Raw genomic sequence first — 26,622 nt, forward strand, 5'->3', positions numbered from 1 at the left:
GAAGGTTTGTAGGTTAATTAGCTTCTGTAAATTGTCCCTTGAGTGCTGGATAGAACTATTATACGCTGATGCAGACTCGGTGGGCCGAAGGGCTTGTTTCCATATTGTATCTCTAAACTAAACCAACATCATTAAATTCAGACCGACTGTTATATTTCTATCATTATTGAAATCTCCAAACTCATCAGCTCTTCCAAACCCACTACCTGCTCCCTCGACCCTCTCCCCACTCCCCTGCTGAAGTCCTGCCTCCCCGTTCTCTGCCCCTACCTCACTAATCTCTTCAACTCCTCATTGTCCCAAGGAATTGTCCCCTCCGCTTTCAAAACTGCTGCTGTCACACCAATCTTAAAGAAACCTGGTCTTGATCCCTCCTCTCTCATTAACTACCGCCCAATCTCAAACCTCCCCTTTCTTTCAAAAACCCTGGAGCGTATCGTTGCGTCGCAACTTCATTCCCACCTCCTTGCGTATAACCTACTTGAACCCCTCCAATCTGGCTTTCGCCCCCTCCATAGCACAGAAACTGCTCTCCTCAAAGTCCTCAACGACCTCCTCACCTCTGCTGACACTGGTTCCCTCAACATCCTCATTCTCCTCGACCTGAGTGCAGCCTTCGATACAGTGAACCATAACATCCTGCTCACCAGACTCAAAGACCTCGGCATTGAAGGCTCTGCACTCAGCTGGCTCCGTTCCTACCTTTCCAACAGATCCCACTTCATCTCTCTCCACAACCACACGTCTGCTACAGCCAGTCACTCAAGGCGTTCCCCAAGGCTCCGTACTCGGCCCCCTCCTCTTCATCATCTACATCCTCCCCCTTGGTCAGATACTCCGCCACTTCAACCTGGACTTCCACTGTTACGCCGATGACACCCAGATCTACCTCGGCACCAAATCCCCCCACAACCCTCCCCTCTCCCATATCAACTCCTGTTTGTCAGCTATAAAAACCTGGATGCAACATAACTTCCTCAAACTCAACGGCGATAAGACAGAATTCCTCCTCATAGGCTCCAAAGCCACTCAGCAAAATCAATAACCCCACTCTCACCATCGACGGCACCACTGTCTCCCCATCTCCCCAGGCCCGCAACCTTGGCGTGATCTTTGATTCCACCCTCTCCCTTGAGCCTCACATCCGCCATGTCATTAAAACCTCCTTCTTTCATCTCCACAACATCGCCAAACTCAGACCCTCTCTCACACCTCCCGCTGCTGAAAGACTCATCCATGCCTTCATCTCCTCCCGACTGGACTATTGCAACTCACTTCTCCTTGGCATCAGCTCCACCTACATCAACCGACTCCAACTGGTCCAGAACGCAGCCACCCGACTCATCACCCATACCAAATTCTGGCATCACATCACTCCAGTCCTCAAACAACTTCACTGGCTTCCCATCTCCCACCAGATCACCTACAAAATCCTGATCCTCACCTACAAAGCCCTCCACCATCTGGCCCCCCCATATCTCACTGACCTCCTCTCCCCCTACCAACCCTCACGGTCCCTCAGATCCACATCAGCCGGTCTCCTCTCCATCCACAAGTCCAACCTCCGCAGTTTTGGGGACAGAGCCTTCTCCAGGGCAGCTCCCAGGCTCTGGAACTCCCTCCCCGAACTGATCCGCAATTCCGTGTCCCTCACCATCTTCCAGTCCCGCCTCAAGACCCATCTCTTCACCTCTGCCTATCCTTAGCCCGACGTCCCCCTCCCTTTTCATCTATGCATTAATTGCCTCATATTGTGTTTTGAATTGTATTCTGTCTTTACTTTGTGTACTAGTCATGTCTCTACTATTTATTTCATTCCCCTTACATGTTTTTCCTCTACCTGCTAAATTTTTGTAAGGTGTCCTTGAGACTCTTGAAAGGCGCCCATAAATAAAATGTATTATTATTATTATAACAGTGACAATATTTCAAAAGGTATTTAAGTGGCTTGAGAGCACATTGGTGCGTCCGAAAAGAACAATCAAGGCAAACGTAACCCTAAGAGAGTGTTTCCAGCTTTCTGCGTTATTGATTACTGTGGCTGTATAAGTGCAGTTAAATATTTCTCGATATAATTTTTGATGAACTACATTTCCAAAACTATGATTCTCATGTTACCCTCATGTAGGGTGAGAGCTCTAAATTTATTAAAAACAACTTTTTAAACACTTTCAGCAAAAAGCAAATGTCAAATAATGTTGAGAAATAATCACAACCTATTGTCTTAAGCTTAGGAGACAGTAGTTTAATTATTATCTGCAAAAGATGCAATAGCAATTACAATATCGATATTCAAAAGAATGTTACCTCTGAGCTATGATTATCAACAGGTTTTTGTAATTTAAAAAATGTTTATGTAAATCAAATCACAAAATGAATTTCAAACTGGTCTTAGATCTTGTCCCATCTAAAAATTAAACAGTTCCTCACCTCCAATGCAAAATCTTCCATCATCATTTCTGCTCACAATCTGTTGATCGATAAACAGCTCCACCGGCAGTGGATCATGGGCAGATTGATCACGACATGGATTGTCATCCTTTGAATAAAATTGTTGCACATTTTTAAAATGCTATTATTATGGAAATAAAAAGTTAGTGCAAAAATTCCAAAACGAGTTTTTGTATATTTCCCAAAATAATCAACAAACAGATCAAGTCTCTGTGGATCAAAAACAACAAAAGCCACAAGCTGCGGGTTCCAATAGAGACCATGACTTGGTTAGGGATGATCTGTCACATTAAGTACCAAACCATAAAACCTCCACAAAGAGTGTTATAATAAAATGGGAAAAAAAGTACAGAAAAAATAATTCTGATTTTCTTTAAATTGTTAACTGCACACTCAATTACAGAATATGAAGTATGAATATCTCAGATGTTTTTAGCTGTGGTGCAATATTGTCCATATCCATGGATCACACTGAGAAATACCTCAGTTTAGTTATGCATCATCTTTGAGCAAGTGGGTCTCAGCATCAACCATTGATTTATACTAAATTGGCTGATCTAAAGACAAAAGTAAATAGCTATAATCCCACACATCTGCCAAAAAAATACTAGGTAAAATATTGAATTAAAGTGTCAAATCAAGTATATAAAAAGACAGAGGGGAAAAAGGAATGACTCCATAAAAGAGAAGTGACACAAAAGAACCAAACCATTAAACATTTGATCTAATTAAATTTAGGATTGTAATTGCTGTTAGAGATTTTGAAGGACTAAGATTCCAGTTACAAAGGTAGTTCTCAGTGCCAGGCCTGTTAACTGCAATTAAGACATTTAATGCCATGAAAAGACTTTTAATGCCAAAACATTTTCTGGTGAACTATATTTTGTTGTTAACACTGCTTGCCATATAATATAACCGAATGAATGGTGAACAGATGGCAACATGTTGTTTCAGCATTTCTACTGAAAGTAATATGGAATCGCTTATTTTTGTGTTTAACATGTGATATTGGAAACAGCTGCCCAATTTTATTTTACATAAATAAATGTTAGCTTGTACAAATCCAACCCTTCTGCAGCCAACACACTAAAACATCACTAATGCATTTGCTGATCTTGCAGAGACTATATTCAAATAAAGATTACTCATTTTCTATGATTTTGCACAAGTACTAGCTTTTTATAGACAGATTGACAGGTGGGACACACACAGTTTTCACCAGCAATAAAATTTCAAGTGGGAACTTTGCTGACAATCACATTTCACTACATTATTGTGAAAATGTTTTCCAGAACATACCTTCAGGTTTATCCTAGTGCCCATGATTTCAATCTTCATGGGGATTATGTCAGCAGGTACGTCATCTTCCAAAAATACTCCTAAATTTGTGAGGGAAGATACCAGGAACTCTGAGTTGAAGTTCTTAATCATGCATTGCAAGAATCCATTCTGGGCTGCAAGTGGTGAATGGACACCAGCACTAGGCCCACTCTCGAGCCGTAAACTCACTTCAGGCAATTCTTTCTTGCATTCTTGCGTCATTGAAGACTGGTGTCGATCTGACCATGATTTAAAAAAATGTAATAAAACAAAGTCAAAGGAGGCAGCTCCACTGTTTAACAAAGTACTTCAACAGAAGTCAAGTTTGTTGATGCGTGCTTATTTCTAACAATCTTTTTTAAATGCCAAAACGTTTTTTTTCCTTGCTTATCTGATAAAGCACAAATTGAATATCAAAAACATTTACTGTTCCTTAAATTACAAGACTAATTTCTTGACAATCTATGACCAGTCTTAGACCTCTTGATGCAAATTCTCTTCTCACATGTGGCATTCGGACTGACTGAACAACCAATATAATCCAATGCTGACTGGAGGATACCAGCAACTGACATAATTTCATTTCAACGGTTCGTCTCAAATCTGATGCCACTGCACTTAAAAAAGTACAAAAATGCTTGTCCTCAAAATTAATGAGAAACAGCAGTGGTAAAGAACTGTGAAAATGATTAATGATTAGTTAGATCCTGTTAAATATTCTTAACTATGTCCTATTCTCTATACTATCATGGCACTGAATATTCGTTGTGCAATTTTGTGCCAATAAAATTCTACTGTTCACACAGCTGACGAGTTTATTTTTAAAGAAATTTGTTTTTACTTTGAAAATGTTTGAAGTATAAATGTAATACTGCAAAATATTTCAAATAACATGGAAAGACAAGTTAACTATTAGGAAGACTCCTAATTAATTGGCAACTCACTTATTGACCTGCAGGATGTTCTTGTGTTCTGTAAAAAATCTGCACTTAAGATTTTAAAATCCCACATCAAGAATGCAGTAAAAGTACAGTAAAGAGATTAAACATAAGCCAATTAAAGCTCACATAACAGTAAAACCCTGCAAATGTCCGGTTTTGACCATTGATAGGAAGCTGGAGTTCCTGAAGCAGCAAAAAAGGTACCACTAATACAACTCAGCAAAATATGGAAATGGTGAACAGGTGGCTGGTAATTAAAAGAGCACTGGATTCTTATGTTCTTAGCTCGTGCATGAGTGATGTGTCTAAAGTAAATCAATGACAATAATAAATCAATGCAGATTTGACAATAGCTTCTTCCCAGCAACCATCAGGCTCTTGAACAGTGCACAACACTAACCCTCTTTCAGCAACTATGATCTTCTTTGGACTTTGGTTGCACTACAGACTTTGATTTTGCACTATTATAGTTACTTAGTATTAATTAATTGTATTATTGTTATTTATCCATAGGTTGACACAAGGAAGTGTAGATGCTGGAATCTTGCATAAAACACAAGGTGTTAGATGTTATTGCATTAATGGGCCTGCTAAACCTACAGCAAGTGTTCTGTTGCTGGTATATCTGACAACCAACCACTCTTGACTCTTGAAACAAACATCTGGATAAAGCAATGCTGAAATGGTTCTATCAAAGGAGGACAGTTACACGAGGAAATATGTGTGGTGAGCATGTCAAGTTTCCTTTTGATGCTCTGGAAGTGGAGGGAAATTTTGGAGTTCATCTGGTTGTCTGATTTAGCTCAAAAAACACAATAAAACTGGCATTCAAGAGAAGTTAAGTGAAGATAATTCACAACTAATAGTATCCAAAGAGAACTCATACATTCAATAAATAATGTTACAACTCAAACAGACTTAAAATGCAAACTAAACAAAACATTATTGGAAATACCTTCCACCAAAGACTCAATGGCATATTCCAGGCCAGAAATGTTGTAAGGAATGACGAACAAGTACTGTGAAAATGCAACAGACTCAAACTCATGCTTTGCAAGACTAGGTTAGATAGGGCATCTTGGTTGGCATGGACGAGTTGGGCCATAAGGCCTGTTTCCATGCTGTATCTATCTATCATCATATCATATACTTATTAAAAGTTTGATCCTGTAGGTGTGTATGTGTATATGTGTGTGTCTTTATATTTTCGCAAAAAACACTACGCGGTAACAATAAGATTTTTACATATTCTGACTCACATTTTCCCCCTCTAAGCAGTGAGCAACTTCATTTCAAATTTTATGCTTTATTTCACGACTTATTGCTGATTAAAGTTTTAAAAAACCTCCCTTTTAAAATGACCAGCTTCCACTGATGACGTCACAATGAGGTGGGCGGGCATGAGTTCGGAGCCAGTTTCACACACAGAATATTCCACGAGCTTCGAGTGACGTCAGGGGAGCGCCACATTTCCTGAACATTCCTCAAATACTTCACCACCTCCCTAACGGTCGACCTGCTTCATTCTCACTCCTTCATGCTTTGTTCTGATGTCACAATGAGGTGGGCGGGCACCATGGCTCAGATCGGCGCCCGTTTCACACACGCCCGCGGCCTCGCTCGGGTCCTCGGGTCCATGCCCACCCGCCGCCTGGTGGGGAGGCTGCTGCTGCGGGCCGAGCCCGGCGACAGGCCCTGGGCTGGAGCCGAGCCTGGAGCTGCAGTGAGGGCCGAGCCTGGGGCTTGGGATGGGGCCGTGACTGGGGCCGAGAAAGAAGCCACCAGTGGAACCAAGCGCGAGCCGGGGTCAGGGACAAGCCCGGAGATGAAATCGGGGCCTGGACTGGGGCCCATGCGGCGGCCGAGCTGACGGCTGCAGTTTACAGCCACGGCCGGGCTGAGTACGAGAACCAGGCCGAGTTCAGGGCCCTGGCGATGCTCTATGACCTGGGTATGTGCTATGCCAGGGAATGGGAGGGGAGGAGGATGAGGGAAATGAGGAGGGAGATGGGGTGGGCTCTCTATCCCCTCCCTCTCTGCCCCTCTCCCTCTCTACCACCTCCCCCTACCATCCCTCTCTACCCCTCCCTCTCTACCCCTCCCTCTCTACCCCCTCCCTCTCTACCCCTCCCTCTCTACCCCTCCCTCTCAAAGGAGTGGTGAGTATTGGGACCTATGGGTGAGTGGTGGAGTATTATGTTTGGCGTCCAGCCCTCCCGTGACGCCACACCCCCTCCCCCCGCCTTGGGGGACGGGACCCAATGGGTCCCACTTGGTCTAGTGATTCTATAAGTATGTGACTGCCAAAATGGCAAAACCACTCTCCTTAAAAAAAAATCGAAGGCAACAATATGCATCATATTACTTCAGCCACAAATGGATGGTCTGTATCATTCCATAAAGTCGTTGTGCTACTGCACCACTGATCAATGGGCTGACTAGATATGCCCATCATATTGATGTACAATTTCCGAGCCTTCTCATATCAGGAGACGCAAATATTTTGTCACATTTTTACTACCAAATGCCAGTTCTGCTCCCCAACTTAGTCCAGAGAGTGGTCACATCTGTTCAACAGAGTTACTGTGTGGTTGTTATTAAAGTATGCAGGCAAATTGAAATTTTTGTTGAAGCTGATTCTTCTGACTGCAATTTATGAAATGGCCAGATGATGGAGTGCAGTGAAACAGACTACGTTGTATTACCTTTCCAGAGGCAAGCTGTGATTAAAAACTTGGACAAGAAAGAAACTCCAATAGCAGGCCCAGCAGTAATTGTGCAACAATTACAGCTGAAAATGCTAACTTACAAAATATTGAGTAGAATGAACATTGATTGCCATAAATCAAGATACATGTGTTCTCAGGCATTGTGTAGCATGTACGAGGATAGGTTAGCGTTGCGCAAAAGGAGGAAAATCTGATTCAGCAGTTACTCGGTTTCTCACTGAGCTGCTCTTAACTGTATTGTGCCAATGCTTGAATATAGCAGCAGTGTTCATAATTGAATGTGGAACTATTTCTGCTCATTCTATAGGCAAATATTAGGAAGACAATCCAATCATTGAAACAAACCAATATGATCAACTATTTTAATTATCAAAAAAATTACCTTGTAATGCTTTTCATGCCTTTTCAAACGGGTCCTTTTCACAATGGCAGGCAGTGACTAGTGGGGTACCGCAAGGCTCAGTGCTGGGACCCCAACTATTTACAATATATATTAATGATTTGGAATTGAATGCAACATCTCCAAGTTTGCGGATGACACGAAGCTGGGGGGCAGTGTTAGCTGTGAGGAGGATGCTAGGAGGCTGCAAGGTGACTTGGATAGGCTGGGTGAGTGGGCAAATGCATGGCAGATGCAGTATAATGTGGATAAATGTGAGGTTATCCACTTTGGTGGCAAAAACAGGAAAGTAGACTATTATCTGAATGGTGGCCGATTAGGAAAAGGGGAGATGCAACGAGACCTGGGTGTCATGGTACACCAGTCATTAAAAGTAGGCATGCAGGTGCAGCAGGCAGTGAAGAAAGCGAATGGTATGTTAGCATTCATAGCAAAAGGATTTGAGTATAGGAGCAGGGAGGTTCTACTGCAGTTGTACAGGGTCTTGGTGAGACCATACCTGGAGTCTTGCCTACAGTTTTGGTCTCCTAATCTGAGGAAAGACATTCTTGCCATAGAGGGAGTACAGCGAAGGTTCACCAGACTGATTCCTGGGATGTCAGGACTTTCATATGAAGAAAGACTGGATAGACTCGGCTTGTACTCGCTAGAATTTAGAAGATTGAGGGGGGATCTTATAGAAACTTACAAAATTCTTAAGGGGTTGAACAGGCTAGATGCAGGAAGATTGTTCCCGATGTTGGGGAAGTCCAGAACAAGGGGTCACAGTTTAAGGAAAGGGGGAAATCTTTTAGGACCGAGATGAGGAAAACATTTTTCACACAGAGAGTGGTAAATCTCTGGAATTCTCTGCCACAGAAGGTAGTTGAGGCCAGTTCATTGGCTATATTTTAGAGGGAGTTAGATGTGGCCCTTGTGGCTAAAGGGATCAGGGGGTATGGAGAGAAGGCAGGTACAGGATACAGAGTTGGATGATCAGCCATGATCATATTGAATGGCGGTGCAGGCTCGAAGGGCCGAATGGCCTACTCCTGCACCTATTTTCTATGTTTCTATGTTTCTAAGCCATTATGAGACTGAGAAACAAGAATAAAACTGTTAGAGACCTCAGCCAAACCTTAGGTTCATGACTTCAACCAAATGTATGCTGCATTTTTAAATATGAATAATTTTCAATTGGGAAATATTTCCTAAAATCACGATGCATTCTTATAAATATCATCTGGTAAATTGATAACACATCACTAAATGTTACATGCAGAAAAAGATACACTCATCAAAATACATTACACAATATATTTTGTGTGATAAAAATACAAAGTGCAAGACAAACTCAGCAGGTCAGACAATGGAAGGAATGGCTGTACAAAGTTCCCCGACCCCTTTTCAGACAGATTGTAGTTGGGAGGGGGGGGGGGGGAGAAGAAAGCTGGAAATGGCTAATGGGGATAGAACAAATCCTGGCAGGTACTAGGTGCATACAGGTGATGGGGGGTGGGGGGGGGGGGGGTTGATTGCAGACGGGTGGAGTAAGTTACAAAGGAGACAAAAGGGTGTCAGATAAGGAGAGAGGAGTGAAATGTAAAGACGGGGTGGGATATAACTGTAAGGGACAGTGGAGAGGGAAGATGAGTGTATGAAGGAGGGGAAAGAAGCACGCTGACTTTAGAGGGTGGATGGGAGATAGTTGGGGAAATAGGTGCACATTGGTATGGGGTGTCATTGGAAAGAGAGGGGGAGTACAGGGTATTACTTGCAATTGGAGACTAATGTTCATGCCATTGGGTTGTGAAATGTGCATCATCAGGCTAAATAATTGCCTAGTCATATACAAATATGGGAACATGTGTTAATTTTTGCAACAAAATTCTATAACCAGTTTGTAGCTCCATTTTATTGCACAGCCTAAGGTTAAACAGTAAATTGTTCCTCCAATTATGGAGATACAAATAAAATTACTACTTACCCAGACTACGGTTGCTAAGGTATTGCCGAACACTGATGTTTCCATGTTGCTTTGGTAGCACTTGATTTATCTGGAAAGACACTGTTGTATCCTCGCCCTTCACATCAATTGCACAGTTTACACCAAAGACATTGAAAACCAAGACTGACACCTGTCCAAAGAAAATAGTAATGGTTATAATGGCTGGCAACAAAAGACACATTTTTAACAAAGCATAAAATGCTCTTACGGTGAATGCATGCATCACTGGGTGACATTATAAATAGCATCAGCAACATATTAATGGCTTGGCTCAGGAGTATAATCAGAAAAATACTCATTTATTGTGCCGAGTAGGAGGACTTTGGGGAGGTGCAGAAGATAGATCTTGTTCCCTCTAACTGTCTCCACTTAAAATATGCTCTTCTCCTGTAATTGTATACAGAAAAAATTAGATTTGTTTATTATAATATAATGGGGCAAATCTCACTGGACTGGAGTTTCCAGTGTCAATAGACCTCTGGCTTCACAATTCACAAACCTCCAATCCTTTTGTCACTTTTTTTTCATTTCCTATCCAAAACCCTCTCACTTGTGTTCACCTATTACCTGCCACCTTTTGTCCTTCTACTCTTTTAGCTGTCTCCCTCCCCCCTCCCCCCATCATTCCCCACCCCACAATCAACCTGAAGAAGGGTCCTGACCCAAAAAGCTGACCTGTTCTATGTTCTCCAAGGATGATGCCTGAACTGTTGAGTTACTCCAACACTGCCTATTCTTTTTGTAAACCAGTCTCTAGTTCCTTGTTTCAACCAGTGGACCAGGTGACTGGGCAAATTCAATAAAACCATTGATCAAAAATAGCCAGGTAATCATACAAAGATCAACTAAAATCACAAATGTCAGTTTAACCATGAAGAAAAAATACCAATCGGATAAGGAAACTTAACGTAATATGGTAGGATCTTGGGGCCTTTTCATCAAATTATTTTACATGTCTTTAACTTCTGAATCTTCAGAATTGAAAAGTGTGCTTTATATGTATACAAATACTACATTGCTTGGGAACAAAAAATGCAACTATGTGCATTTCGGAAGGGAAATATGTATCAGAGGAAAATTGGGCAAACTTTCTCACGAGCATATAAATTTAACAATGCTTCATCTCAGTCACACAGTTGGAGTCTGCAAGTAGAAACGATGATGAAATACTACAGGGAATAGAAGGACAAGTTACAAAACAGATAGACGTGACTGCAGAATCATTTTTTAAAATTGCAAGATTTTGACACACCAATCCAAATAATCGCATCTGTAATTTGTGCTAGGTGACATCCCTTTTGAGTGATTAAAAATAATTTTTCTTTATTCTGCTGAAAACTTAGTTTTCTCACTTTTATCTGTATCCGAGATCTTAATAGCATTTAACTGATAGAATCCTGTACATAAATTCTGCAAAATCAGAGCTGCTCATGTTTACCAAATCTCCAGGGGTCTGTTCCACACTATGAGATGCAGTGCTGCAGACATCTGGCGATATTCTGCCACAACCCTCAGTCCCAAATGCTTCATTAGCACTTTCCGCTGGACTCTGATCAATGGAAGCTTCTTTAAGACTAATGACCGAGGCATCATCAATACAAGCATCTGAGAAGATGAACACATACTTTGTTTCAATTAAGCTTGACAAACATAAAAACATCACTGACAAATGTTTTGTGAAACAAACAAAAATTTGAAGTGCAAAATGAAAAAGTTATCCTGGAAACTTGAGATTAAGTAAACATGCATTCACATGTTTTTCAGGTGAAAAAACTGCTGGTCCACATTCAATAGCAAGTCATTATTTTTTTTCCTGTTACAATACAAGTGTGCAAAATGCATGTTAATTTATGATTTAATGTCAAAACAATTCTGTTACACAACAGATTCCATGAAGAATTTTGGAATTAAAAGGCAAGATCAGGTACCTTCTTGAAACACGAGACTGAAGTAAAAATAAACTTTATGAAACTTCAATGTGAGCATTTACTTATTGGCTCAGATATCTCAAAAGTCTCTCTTGGCATTGTCCATATGGCTCAGAGATTTTTTAAACAAAACAGGATGCTAGGTATTATCCAGGGAAATATAAATTTAGATTGAAATAGCCCTGAGATTAGCAAAGTAGGCCTGCAGTCCAGTGGCAGTGCATGAGGTGACAGGGATTGATAAAAAAAAATACATCTACTGATGCTCCTGAACACATCATCAGTGATGTAAACTGGGGTCATTGGGTGTTTCACCCTCACCCAGGCGACCCAGCCGTGGTTGATCAGACCACGACTTGTGTTCAGGTGGCATTCGCTCCTCCCCATGGACCTCCTCTCCTGATCCAGAGCCATCTCGAGGCTTTCTCCGCTGCCTCTGTGGTGTTCTTGATGGCTCTTCTCCTCTCCATTTCGGTGATACCCAGTGCACTCAAGGCTTTGTAGAGCGATTGCCCAGCAAATCTCTAGAGCTAACCTCGATGGGCATACACCTTGCCTTCCAGCCCTGCTTGTGGCAGTCTATGACCAGCTCTTCGTACTTGGTCTTCTTCCTCTCGTGGGCCTCCTCCAGACGGTCCCCCCACGGCACTGTCAGCTCCAGCAAGACGATGTTTTTGGTCGCCTCTGAGACTAGGAGGATGTATGTCCTCAGGGTGGTCGTGACAATGTGCTGTGGGAACTTCAGCTGTTTCACTGGGTCTACAGAAAGCTGCCAGTCCTGCGTAGTCGGCAGGATTCCTGACGGATTCCTGGCTGCTGTGGTTCTTGACAGTTGCACTCCGGCCTTCACGAAGGTGATCATCTGGGTGGTGGGGCGTGCTCGTCTGCAGCTGCTGATTCCCATGCTGATGACTTCAGCAATGGGTTTAAGAACCTGGTCATGACGCCAGGTGTACGTACCGGCCCTGCCCAAGAGCCTTTGGGCAGCAGCTCAGGATGTGTTCCAATGTCCCTTTGCCTGAGCATTGTGGGCAATCTGGAGATTCCACTTTGCCCCAGATGAAGAGGTTTGATGGGCTAGGCAAGACATCGTACACTGCTGTTGAGCTTCTGCTGTTGGAATAACTTATGTCACACACCGTGATTAAGATTCGTGATAAGACATCGCGGCAACATTAATTTCACGACCAGCAGAGTGTCCTACAACTTTTGTACGAGCGTCAGCCATTTCAGCAATGCGACAGCGGTTTTCAGCAGTCTCTAGAGTAAGCTCAGCATCACGTAATTTATCATTGCGGACACCATAGACCAAACGGTCACGGACTAGGCTATCACATATATCCCAGAAATCGCACCGATTGGCAATGTGCTTCAACGCACTGGCATACATCTCCCCAGGTTCTCCCTGTCTCTGGCTGCGGGAAAAGAACAAATGCCTCTCCATGACCAAGTTAGTACATAACTCACCTACCAGGGTCTCGGATCCATGCAGGTACAGCAGGCAGTGAGGAAAGCTAATGGCCTTCATTGCAAGAGGATTTGAGTTTAGGAGCAAGGAGGTCCTACTGCAGTCGTACAGGGCCCTGGTGAGACCGGACTTGGAGTATTGTGTGCAATTTTGGTTTCCTAATTTGAGGAAGGTCATTATTGCTATTGAGGGAGTGCAGCGTAGGTTCACCAGGATGGCGGGTCAGACATATGATGAAAGAATGGGTCGTTGAGAGGGATCATAGAAAAATATAAAATACTTAAAGGATTGAATAGGCTAGATGCAGAAAAAATGTTCCCAATGTTGGGGGAGTCCAGAACCAGGGGTCACCGTTTAAGAATAAAGGGTAGGCCACTTAGGACTGAGATGTGGAAAAACTTATTCACCCAGAGAGTTGTGAATCTGTGGAAGTCTCTGCCACAGAAGGCAGTGGGGGCCAATTCACTGGATGTTTTCAAGAGAGAGTTAGATTTAGCTCTTCGGGCTAAAGGAATCAAGGGATGTGGGGAAAAAAGCAGGGCACTGATTTTAGTTGATCAGCTCGAATAGCCTACTCCTGCACCTATTTTTCTTTTTTTTTTTTTTTTTTTTTTTTTTTTTTTTTTTATAAGTACGGTAAATTGCAATAATACACAACACATATATCTTAATACATTTTTTGTACCGCTTCATTTTTTTTTTTTTTTTAAAGCTTTAAGAAAAAGATAGAAGTAAGGAAAGTAAAGAAGGTGCGCAAGAGTTGTGAAGTGCAGAAGAGTGTTGGGAAAAGAAAGCCCCTTAGAAAAGAAGTTAGAGAAGGAAGTAAAGTAAGAAAGTAGACCCTAGAAAAGAAAGAAAAAGAAAGTAAGGACAATCGCTCTATTATAACATTAAACTCCGCAGAAAGACTACCAACCAAGTCTGTTTTTGTTGTTTTATCACCCAATGCCAGGTCCTGATACCATTTATTTATTTATTTATTTATTTAAAATTACTATTGCACCTCATGCTTGTAATAGGTCCATAAACGTAGACCACGTCTTTTGGAATTGGTTTGCTTTATCTGCTAAGAGGAATCTCATCTCTTCCAGATGTAGTGTTTCAAACATATTTGATATCCACATTTTTATTGTTGGTGTGGGCGCATTTTTCCAGAATTTAAGTATGAGCTTTTTTCCCATTATTAGCCCGTAATTGAGTAAATTCTTCTGATACACATTTAATTCAGGGATATCTTCCGATATCCCAAAAATGATCCATTCTGGTTTTGGTACCAGTTTTATTTTAATTAATTTTGAAAAAATATCAAATATTCCATGCCAGAATTTTTGGATTTTTGTACAAAAAATAAAAGAATGCGCTATGGTAGCTTCTTGACACAGACATTTATCACAGATTGGTGAAACATTGGGAAAGATTTTATTTAATTTAGTTTTTGAATAATATAGTCTATGTAATGTTTTGAATTGGATAAGCGTATGTCGTACATTGATCGAGCATTTATGCACCTGTAGTAAATGTTTATCCCAGCTCTCTTTTGAAATTTTTATAGCTAATTCTTGTTCCCAGTCTCTTCTAATTCCATCTGTTGTGGGTATTTCTATGTTTAAAATGATATTATATAAGTACGATATTAAGTTAGCTGATTCCGCCTTTGTCTTCATTGCTTCATCCAGTAAGTCGGAAGGCATATTATGATAGTCTTTTGTGTATTTTTTCAAATAATCACAAATTTGAAGATATTTAAAATATTGGTTATTTTTCAAATTATATTTCAGTTGTAGTTGTTGAAATGATAGTAATTTTCCCACTTCATACAGATCTTCGAGCGTTTTGATTCCCATTCTTTCCCAATGTATAAATGATTTGTCTATGATTGATGGTTTAAACGATGGGTTATTGGCTATTGGTATTGAGAGAGATAGGTTTCTTAATTTTAGATTCTGTTTTATTTGTTTCCATGTTCTAATTGTGCTATGTATAATTGGGTTTTTATTATAATTTTTATTATTCAGATTTATTGGTGAGAGGATAATCGCTCCTATATTACTCGGTGCACCTATTTTTCTAAGTTTCTATTCACTTCATGGAGAAAATAATTATGTAATTATTCAAGAAGTTTTTGGAGGAAAATAAATGTCAAGATCTAAAACCGGGAATGTTTTTGAGTTGTACAGACGGGGGGGGGGGGGGGGGGGGGGGGGGCTTGAATTCCACTCACTTTGAAGGAGAGGAGGGAGAATATGTAGAATTGGGGATACTTTAGGACTAAGGTTTAAGTATTTTGAGTTAAGTTGGTTCAAGTATTCTGAACTAAGTTTCAATTTCTTTAACATAATTTGATGATATTTTAAAATAGAACTTACCCGTCACCAATAAAAGTAGGCTTTCACTTCCATCACTGTCTAAGAACTGTTCTTCCAGAAGACTGCTGTCAATTGATATGGTGTCCAGCGAAATTTGCGATGGACTTCTCCTCACATTTTTATATGCTACTGCACAGTTAGACAAGGAGGGTTCTGCACGATCCTTCAATTTGTCACTGATTCATATGTAGAAATTGAAAGTGGAGATTTTAGGTATAGATTTACGGATGTGATTTTCGTTACGTGTAAGACCATTACATTCTGTTCACCACACAAATTATTTTTTAAAAATGCAGCAGAAATAAAAGTTAATGGTTAAAAGAGAAAACAATAGTTACATTATTCCTTTCCTTCTAGGTTTGTTTCCATTCTAAGTGCTCCCCAAACATCAGAAAAAGACCAACAGAAACTTATGATCATATTTTTCTCTTGGCAATCACTAAAATCTCTAGGCAATTCCAAAAATAGTTTGCCAATTAAAAGTATCCTCCTATTTAAACCTTAACATGAACAAGATTAACATGCGCCATAACCAAGAGAGCCCACAGATACACAACAAATACTATGAACAAAAGTTCTTAAATTTGTCTTGCTAGCAATGGAACTTTATTAAAGCCAGCGTCACTACTTTATATTTTTTTAAATTGCCAATACCAATTAAGGCCAATCTGGATGATTGAGAAACAGATATCAAAATTAATGTACAGAGTTGCAAGGGCATCAGGCTGCTGTGAACATTTTTTTCCCCACTGCAATACTTTAAAGTGAATTCTGCATTGCAAAGACCATGTAACCATCACAAACAGAAAATAATTTTCTTCACACTCAGCAGGTTATAGTAGAAATGTTGCTAATGAATCTCAGAAATGTATCAAGCAGTAGCTTATAAATAATGCCAGCTTTATTCACCCATTCATATATTTTACTCTTTAAACATAACTAATGTAATTTAAAAAAAAATATGTGCGCTTTATGGTGTTCCCTGGAAACTGGGGCACAACTAAGGCTGAAGATATGATACTGTGTAACAGCATCATATCTTCTATGCACTGACCAAGAAAATAATACCAAGATTATCAGAAGTACTCAGTCCCCATCTACAAATCACAGCATTCTCCTTTGTGTTTATAATATTTGGTTTTATGTCACAATACTTACAATATCTTACATCTACATTTACTTCCCAATAGTTTTTATTATACATTTCTATACTTATATGTATAATCAAAACTGCCTGAGCAAAGATACTCAAACTCCAACTGTTGATGCCACTTTCAGTCGGCTCAATTTGCAACATCATGCCCTACAGCAGGCAATGGTCCCTGGACCATTGGTCCTTGCTATTTGTTAAGCTTATGATTGTCCATTGCATTCCAGTGTATTTTTACAATATGATTGTGGTTATCGGACCTTCATCAGATCTAGGCAAAATACAATATTTATCTTTAAACGCAAGAAATTTTGTCGAAGCACATATTTGACACTATAAATAGTGCTTAAAATATTTCATACTATACACTAATTTATAGAAAGCCAAAGAGAAGGTAGGAAAGTTGTGATTGATAGGAGTTAACAAACAATTAAGTAGTTTATCTTTTGTTTAAAAATCAAACAAATGAAACCTTAAGCACCAAGAAGCTACACATTTAAAATAAAAATTGTCAGAGACAGGATGCTTCGGCCAAAACAGACATGCCTTTTGTTAGAAAATAGCAAGGTGCCTTTGGCAATTCAGTGCATTCCTTAAATCGGGAATGCACTGCAGATTAGACATAGGTTCTTGTTCCATCAGCAGACTCAAGTTATGTTGAACTGAGAGACCTGATACATTTCATATCTGGCTAGTTATTTAATGTGACCATTCAGTGAACCTGACCTGGATGCAAAACATAATTGATTAATATTAATTCTAAGAACATAGCACGCCTTGAAGAAATGAGACTCCGGCTAATAGATAAATATGACCAATTCTTAAGGAGTTGGTCTCCTTTCATCTACTTTTTGGAATCATGTGATGCAGCGGTACCATAAGGATTGCTGATTTCAGTTCATGACGTGGATAGATCTACATCTCCGAATATAGATTTGAAAAATTCTCTTTTAAGGGGCCTTCTCTTCTATTTCTACTTTCCACTTTTTCTTTTTTATTTTATTTTTTTATTTTTATATCCACACTTCACTACTCTCTACCATCTATTTTTCCACTCTTTCCCCTTTCTATTGTTTTCTTTTTCTTGTCTTGCTTACTCATAACATAAAACTAGAGGTTGTACATGGAATGGATTACGGTATGACATAGTTGGCACCTAAAATTAGGTGCCACTGTATTGTTTTGTATTGTATTAACTTCTAATAAAATAAACAAAAAACAAAAAAACAAAAAACAAAAAAAAAATATATTAATTCTAAGAAAATAAACGATGTAATTAAAGTACGAAAATGTATTTTTAAAGAAAACAACTTTTAATTTTGTAACTATTTACTAACAGTTGAAATGGACTCAAATGTCATCAGTGCCCTTTAGCAAGACAAGAAAGATTTCTGAGAGTAGTGAACTACGCAAGGGCCATTGTGGAATTTGGTGACTGAACCTCAGAGTTCACCTTATGCAGCTTAATCAGCACATGGACCCTTGTAGCTATCTCTCATAATTTATCGCATAGAGCCACAAATGTTAGTAAATTTAAGGGAGTGGGCAGCAAACTTGGGGCAAAAGCCAGGCCTGGCATGATACGACTCCTTATGCCATTGAAATCTTAACTAAGGAACTAGGCCTAATATTATCAAGCTCATCATGTAGCTACCATGTACATTTACCAGTCTTAGTGCCAAGCTTCCTGATAAGGTATCACTGCAGCAACGCTCATTGATTAGAAGAACAAACTGAATAGCAATTTCCTGAATTACACATGGGCCGATTCTGGAATTTCAGATTGATTTGTTCTTTGGTGATACCCCTAACATTATTTGCATCACAAAATCCAGGACAATTTATTTGGGCTAAAAATACTCATTATTATTAATTCCTTAATATACGTTTACAAATTAAACAGGAAATTAAATTAACTAGTGATGTCTCGCAGGGATCGGTGCTGGGACCCTTATTATTTGTGGCACACGTTAACTATTGGATATAAATGTAGGGCGTAAGGTTCGTTAGCCTGCAGATGACATGAAGAAGAAAAAACAAGCGGTAGTGTTATTGATATTGCGGATAGTCATAGCTGCAGCATGACCTTGATGAGTTGGTAAAATACGCAGAGCAATGACTGATGGAATTTAATCCTGATGAATGCCATGTGATGCACGTTGAGAGGACCAATAAATGGTGGGGCCTTATGGGGAATTGAGGGACAGTAGGGCAAGCCCAAGGATCCATGATGATCACAATGCATTAGGTAATGAAAAAGGCACAAAGTTCTGGAGTAACTCAGCATGTCAGGCAGTATCTCTAGAAAACAAGGATAGGTAAAGTTTCTGGTCGGGACCCTTCTAAAAAGACAATTGGGGTACTTGCCTTCATTAACCATGGTACAGAATACAAGAACAGGAAGGTTATGACTCAACTTCTTAAAACATTGGTTAAGTTACAGCTGGAATACTGTTTTCAGCTCTAGATGCCACATATAGAAAGGATGTGAACATTTAGTGCTTAAGTGTCCTTACCTACTTATGCTTTTAGTGCCTAATTATCCAGTTTCATACCCCTTGTTTCTCATTAGTTTTGTTTCCAGAATTGTAAGCATAAGAGTTATCAAACATTTTCCTCTTAAGTTTAAGCATCTTTTGGTATTTGGAATAAATTATACTTCATTTCCAACATTTTGCAAGATTTTCCACTATCAATCCATCATATTTAATATATTCTTCAATAAATTTGAACAAGAGCACCTACCTCATTCAGTAAATTCAATTTGAATATTTTTTTACAAGAATTATGTAAAATGAAACTTGCAGTACATAAGCACCTGCTGCACTAAAACAAAGAAATGCTTTTCACAAAGTGGCCACTAGATAGAGCCTATGCGCTGTACACAATTCAAAACTGTACCTTTAAAATAAAGATAAAATTTAAATAAAACAAGAAATGACATTTAATCAACATAAAAGTATAGGCCAGTGTAAGAATTCCAATATCAGCAATAATGTGATTCCCACCGAATGCAACAAGAATTTTCAGCAGAGATTGTTCAGTTTTCTAGAAAATTAACACCAATGCAGAGAATGGAAACAATTGTTTTCAGAAAGAAGAGATTAAAATCAATTTAGAAGGAGACTGAATTCTTTCCTATCCTAAACCTGCTAACATCAACCATTTTTTTTGTAATATTAACCGACATAGTAAAGAACCAATTAAAAAACAACAATTACAGGAAATGTTTTAAGGTTATGCCGGGGATGGAGGGGTACCATTTGTAATGTTCTATTCCTAAACTTCTTTCAATAATGATGCATTGATTTAATAGTTGTATACCTTGGTAATGATGCAGGTAACACCGGCTTCGTTGAAGTTTGTGTTTCTTTACTATAATCTAAGTTTTGCATTGGATTCTCCTGGTCGCGATCAGTTAAATCATTTACTGAATTTACAGCTAGATTTCTTTTGTTTTCCAATGAACTGGATATTTCTTCTTGGCAGTTCCCCTTCTTCAAAGGAAGAATATTACATTCATTTGTGTTTATTGTGCAAACATCCAATGGGCCCATACTTTGAGAAACACAGAGTGCTTCAATATTTGATAACTTTGTGGATTCATTGCTCCGACTTTTATTTTCCAAAAAAGTTCTGTTAATATCCCCAGAGACATCCAGAGATACTGGAAATTGACTAACAGTAGCATCAAAAGGAGACAGTGAGATAATTCCTTTCATCAAAGCTGAGTCACTATATGATTTAGAAAGTAAAGAGTCTATTGGCCTGACAGTACTAATGTGTGTATTTTCAGCTTGAGCATTTCCTGATTCATTAAGTTTTGTCTGGGGGACATGATCAATACTTGAATCATCTTCTCCTTCATTTTCAGCCACCAGAGTTTCTCTGCTTTGAGACGGCGAAAGGTCAGATCCTGCAGGACTTGTATTTTCAGACGAAATATTTTTGTTTGATTCTGCCTTGGGCTGTGGACGAAGCAATAAAGCAACTTCAGCACTTTTTAACAACAATCCAACACAAATTTTGGTTTCTGCTGCTGCCTTTCCAGTTATCTTCTCTATATTCTTCTGAAGTTTTTCCTGAAGCCTTTTCATTGACTGCTGAAGACGGAGCAAGAAACAGTACTGATAATGATTAATCTGCATGCTCACATGCTTTTGAACATGTATAAGAACATGCGTATCTGCATCGGATGACTGCAAGGATTTCAGAGGTTTAGTAAGAGCATCTAAAGAATTTGATTTACTCAATCCATTAGTGAACGGCTCAGATTCTGTACTATAATAATCTCTCAAAAGCTTTTTGTGATGCAAACGAACGCTAAAATCACTGGATTCACTTTTGCGAATTTGAGGGGCAGACTGCCTGGAAGATGGAACAGTTAATTGCGATTTTGCAAATCTAATGGGTTGAGAAACCCAGATTGAAAGTGGGAAAGAATCCACAAATCCCACAGGTCTTCCTTTTCCACTCTTCATTCCTTCATAGTCAACCCAAAATTGTGAAAAGTGCACAGCCCACACATCTGTAGCAGCAAATGTTTTCAATGCATTTGTACTCAACTTTGGAGTAACTAAGCCCTTATAAATATCGTGCAGTTTGGTATCCTGTTCATGGGCATGTCTTTGAAATACTGGATGCAATATATTGAAATTTTCTGTTGTTTTGGGAAAGGTTGTGAATGTTTTGCTAAAAAGGTTTTCATCTTTGAACTGTTGCAGTATGGCTTCCAGGTCTGCCCGCGTACAGTGTGGTGAGAGTCTCGTATTTGTAGCAATAATTTCAGCAGTCTGAATAGAAATCGATTGTGGATGGTCTTGATGCCCATTCGGTCCCATATCAATTGGAACAATAAACTGACAAAGAGCAAAGATATAATCAGTTCAAACAACAAGGAGAAACAGTTAAGAAATATTTTTTTCAATGTTACAGTCATAAATACTATTTTTGACCATTAATTAAATCTATAATCATTTTATATGGTCAATGTGACAGGATGAGTAAATCAGATTTAGTTCATTTGCTCGGGCGCAGATAAAATGTTATCATTTGGATAAAACTGCTTTGACTGCTTGTGCATGTGTACTTTAACCATCATGTCTGAATGCTTTTTGGTAAGGGTAGCTGTAACAATGGCTTTGTAACCAACAATGACAATGTAACCAAGTCATTTGCCTGAGACTAAAAATGTATTGTAATAAAAATAATCTGCAACAACCAAAACCAAATTCATTTTTCTTAGATCATTTTTGAATAGAAAAACATCTTAGACTAACCTCATTAACACAAACCAATGATTGTAGTGGCTGTACTTCAGCCACAAAGTTAATCAATGCCTCATTGTATATACCTTGAGCATCAATCCATCAACTCGTATGTCCACATGTTCATCCTCTTTCCCACTATCAAGCTTATAGATAGCTGTGAACTGCTCCAGACTCTGTCGCAGATCAAGTATAAATTGGTTCAACCACAGCATGCTCCTGGGATCTAGTGTCAACTGTAGTGCATTCAGCTGTATGTAAAGATTAGGGCAAGGAACTGCAAATAGTAATAAATACATGTTATTTAAATCTGTGCTGATTATATCAATATTCAATGCTAGACCCATTCTACTGGAGATGGGATACTCTTAACTTCCACCCAACCAATCATAGCACTTATTGCAATTATATCCGAAATGTAATCAGGATTTCTCATGGAATTCTCCAGGACAAATATAAATTACAAAGTGTAGAGAAAGAAAAAATCATATATAATGGGTTTTGCAATTTCAAAATCTATTAGATTCGTTCATTATGTTAGATTTAATAGAAAGATAATTTGCTAAGCTGCAAAATTCAGTATTAAATAACGTATTTTCACCATATTGCTTTGCCTTCATGATTTAATGTAATAAACTACATTCTGAGCATTTCTTAAAGCTATCCTTTAAACAGAACCTTAAAAGGTAGCATTATTTCAGAATCTCATGCAAATTAAAAAAAAAAAAGTAATTTCAACTAATCATGTGTAGGAAAGAACTGTCAGCAACAGCTGTCCCTTTACCTCCCCCCTTGACTCCATCCAGACTCCATCCAAGGACCCTGACAGTTTTTCCAGGTGAGGCAGAGGTTCACTTGCACCTCCTCCAACCTCATCTACTGTATCCGCTGTTCCAAGTGTCATCTCCTGTACATCGGCGAGACCAAGCGCAGGCTCTGTAATCGTTTCGCTGAATACTTCCGCACAGTCCGCCTTAACCTATCTGATCTCCCAGTTGCTCAGTACTTTAACTCCCTCCCATTCCCAATCTGACCTTTTTGTCTTGGACCTCCTCCATTGTCAGAGTGAGGCCCAGCGCAAATTGGAGGAGCAGCACCTCATATTTCGCTTGGGTAGCTTACACCCCAGCAGTATGAACATTGACTTCTCTAACTTCAAATAGCCCTTGCTTTCTCTCTCTCTCTCTCTCTCTCTCTCTCTCTCTCCATCCCCTCCCATTTCCCAGTTCTCCCACCAGTCTTACTGACTCCAACTACATTCTATCACTCCCCTAACATCAGGTTGAAGGGTCTCGACCCGAAACGTCACCCATTCCTTCTCGCCAGAGATGCTGCCTCTCTACATTTCTGCATACTCCAGCATTTTGTGTCTACCTTCAACCAATCATGTGCTTGAAAAGATTGCATGACACATGTTGTGGTATGTCACCTATATAATACACAAGTTTAAGAAAGAAGCGCAGATGCTGGAAAAGTCGAAGGTAGACAAAAATGCTGGAGAAACTCAGCGGGTGAGGCAGCATCAATGGAGCAAAGGAATATGAAGATGCTGCCTCACCCGCTGAGTTTACCAGCATTTTTGTCTATCCATTCCTTCGCCCCATAGACGCTGCCTTACCTGCTGAGTTTATATAATATACATAGTGATTGAGTGATCAACATTTTACTAGAATATTTTCCCACTATACAACTTCCACTATCCACTTTGCACAAAATCAAATAGCTAAATGGATTCATTGTCGATAAAGGTAATCTAATGATATAGGAGCAATGCAGTTAAGTGGTGCTGAAGTAAAAGATCACTCTGATCTCAATGAACAGCAAATAAAGCACACAGCATCAAATGGCCTACTCTGCATCTATTTATCATGTTCTTTCTATAACTACTTTCAGCATATTGTTATATTTCACATTTTCCACAATTACAGTATTTAACTACTATATTTTAAAATCTGTTCCATACCTATGCAAGTCTTATGGAATAAGTACTCATTCATTTACAGAGAATTAAATGAAAGATTAAAATTCAAATGTTTCCTGTAGTTTCTCCCAATTGAGAATTTCAAATTATGTTTCATATCATTGATCAACAGATCCAGTTGGCTATTTAAATAATTGAGAATCTCATTAAATAAAATATTATTATTTTTTCACAAATGAACTTATAATTATACAAATATTGATTTAGTCTTTGCTCAAATCTTGCAATATTCTATACTTAATACTTTGTGATCGTAATTAAGCAATAATGCAATCTGGTGAAAATCCATTTAAAAAGATTTGACTAAGCATTGATTTATTCTCCCAGATATGATTCATTGACCGTCATTCAGAATCATTAAATGATGAAACGACATGATTAACAATCAGCCCACCAAGAAGAAACCATTTTTCGGTAATAATAGTGCAACCTGTACAGAAAAGGAGATCTAGGGCAGATGTTTGGTGAAGGTTCTTTTCCAACCTGTCCAACACATTCCATAAGGCTATAATGCAAGGTCACAAAAACTGGTTTTAACAGCAACAATCACTATACACTTGAGAATACTTAAAAATTAAAATTAAAAGCATTTTAGTGAACATATAGTATCAAAATATGGTACATAAGCGCCAGACAGTTAACATTATTTGTTCATCAAGTTGCTGCAACATATACTCGCAGAAACTTTCTGCTTAAATACATGGCACAGAGTACCAATGCACAGAAATCTAGCAAATGTAAATTAAATTTGAAAAGTTATTTTCATTCTACCGATAGAAACATTTGACATCTTGGTCGTACGTGGTGCACATTAATTCCATTTTCGTTTATCCTGATGCAAATAGTTTCTAATGAAGGTTATAAACATTCCTGTCTCTGTGGCGTAATAAAATCAAAATATAATAATAATGATGCAATCCTGACATTTTATCACTCAGGGCTTTCTTACTGTCTATATTTATATAACAGATAATTGTTTGCATATCATACATATTGCTAACAAATAACTGATATTTTGAACCAAAGAACCATAGCTTGGCATCTCAACTAACAATCCACCAAGGTTTAATCACAAAAGGCATGTGGTCAGCAAAACAATAACTTTCACCAGCTGACCAGCCGGGTATCCTGGTCACTAACTATTTTAACTCCCCTTCCTGATCTCATACTGACCTTTCAGTCCTGGCCTCCTCCAGTGCCAGAAGGTCATGTGAATTGGAGGAACAGCATCTCATATGAATGGTAAATTTGTCAATTTCAAACAACCCCCCCCCCCCACCCCCCCCCCCCCCCCCTCTGGTCTGCACACATTTCTCCCACCATGCTAGACACCCTGCTACTTCCCCCTTCTCTGTACACTCATTCATCATCCCAGAGTCCCATAGTTCCCCTTTCTCGTTTCCTTCCCTACATCCCATCCACCCATATCCCTTCCTCTAGCTTTAAATGCCACTGCTCCTCTTCCCTTGCTGTCTATTTTGTATCCTGTTCACCTCCAGACTTTGTCACTTACTCCATCCGTCTGCCAATGAAACCATGCCCTCACCTACTTCTACCTATCACCTGCCAGGTTTGTCCAGCTTTCTCCCCTATACAACAAGCTGTCTGGAGAAGGATCCCAACCCAAATTGTTGCCTGTCCTTTTCCACCACAGATGCTGACTGACTTGGACCTTGATACTCTAGGACTTTATGCTTTGCTCAAGATCCCAGCATCTGCAGTTTCTTGTGTCTCCACTCTACCCCTACCTTTTGAAAAAATAAATTCACACCATCACCAACCTCCCAATGGGTGTCTGCTGTAAAATGGGTAACAGGGATGTAACAGCAATTCTCTTAAAGCTCAGTTCAAGGGACCACCTTGAAGTTGCTCGTCAGAGAATGGAAAGAGATTTATTAATGTTTATTTAAGACAATCTTCTCTGCAGTATTTTTCAATCAAATGAAAATAGGAAAATTAGAGGAATCTTACTGATGATACCAGCTCTTAACAAGGTTTTAGTTTGTTGCCTGAAATGTAGTGAATGTTGCCAAACTCAAGGACCAGTTGAAATGAGACAGGTCTGATTATCTTTTTGTGAATAGTACACAGATAGCTATGTTTTAATAAGATATTGCAGAATATGTTTGAGCTTTGAGGAAAGCCACAGATTGTATGCAATAAAATTAGAAAGGTTGTTGTCTTACAGCATCATTCCCAAGGAACTTTGAGGGTAAGTGAATTAAATTATTTCATCCAACAATAAAAGACCCCAAATCAACCCAATAGTTCATAAGGACATCAGTGCTTCGCTTTCTCTCACGTCAGACAAGGGTTTCAACCAGAAGTTTTCATGTTTAAAATAAAAATGATAAAAAATAATGTTAATTCTGCACATAACATCATAAAATGTATTCTTACTAGGAAAGTCTTTTCCATCTGGGAAATAATATTCAGTGAATTCAATGTGAATAGCTGCCATTTCGGATGGAAGATATAATGACTTCTTATTGCAACAGATCATAGCTTTGGGAGAATCTCTTCGCTGATCTGCTGTAGAAACCTGCAGGGGACCAAGTTAAGAATGTTACCAAGTTAGCAAGATAGTGATTTCACCATTAGCGACAACTTTGGAGCTCAAGGAGCATTCAAAAT

General features: G+C 39.2%; 1 protein-coding gene across 2 annotated transcripts in view; it reads right to left on the minus strand.

Annotated features, from left to right (window-relative positions):
• uhrf1bp1l (UHRF1 binding protein 1 like) overlaps nucleotides 1-26,622 on the minus strand; it is an 85,919-nt gene that overhangs the window by 8,982 nt on the left and 50,315 nt on the right. The window contains exons 12-20 of one of the 2 annotated variants that reach the window (XM_033039700.1): nucleotides 26,389-26,530; nucleotides 24,419-24,493; nucleotides 22,094-22,284; nucleotides 20,065-21,599; nucleotides 15,591-15,766; nucleotides 11,267-11,433; nucleotides 9,808-9,958; nucleotides 3,751-4,010; nucleotides 2,431-2,539 (exon numbers count right to left, since the gene is read on the minus strand). In XM_033039700.1, the coding sequence (XP_032895591.1) occupies nucleotides 2,431-2,539; nucleotides 3,751-4,010; nucleotides 9,808-9,958; nucleotides 11,267-11,433; nucleotides 15,591-15,766; nucleotides 20,065-21,599; nucleotides 22,094-22,284; nucleotides 24,419-24,493; nucleotides 26,389-26,530 (2,806 nt within the window). The remainder of the gene's footprint in view (nucleotides 1-2,430; nucleotides 2,540-3,750; nucleotides 4,011-9,807; nucleotides 9,959-11,266; nucleotides 11,434-15,590; nucleotides 15,767-20,064; nucleotides 21,600-22,093; nucleotides 22,285-24,418; nucleotides 24,494-26,388; nucleotides 26,531-26,622) is intronic. The other variant, XM_033039701.1, reaches the window with a different exon arrangement.

Source organism: Amblyraja radiata, chromosome 21 (genome assembly GCF_010909765.2).
Source record: "Amblyraja radiata isolate CabotCenter1 chromosome 21, sAmbRad1.1.pri, whole genome shotgun sequence".
NCBI classification, from domain to species: domain Eukaryota; kingdom Metazoa; phylum Chordata; class Chondrichthyes; order Rajiformes; family Rajidae; genus Amblyraja; species Amblyraja radiata.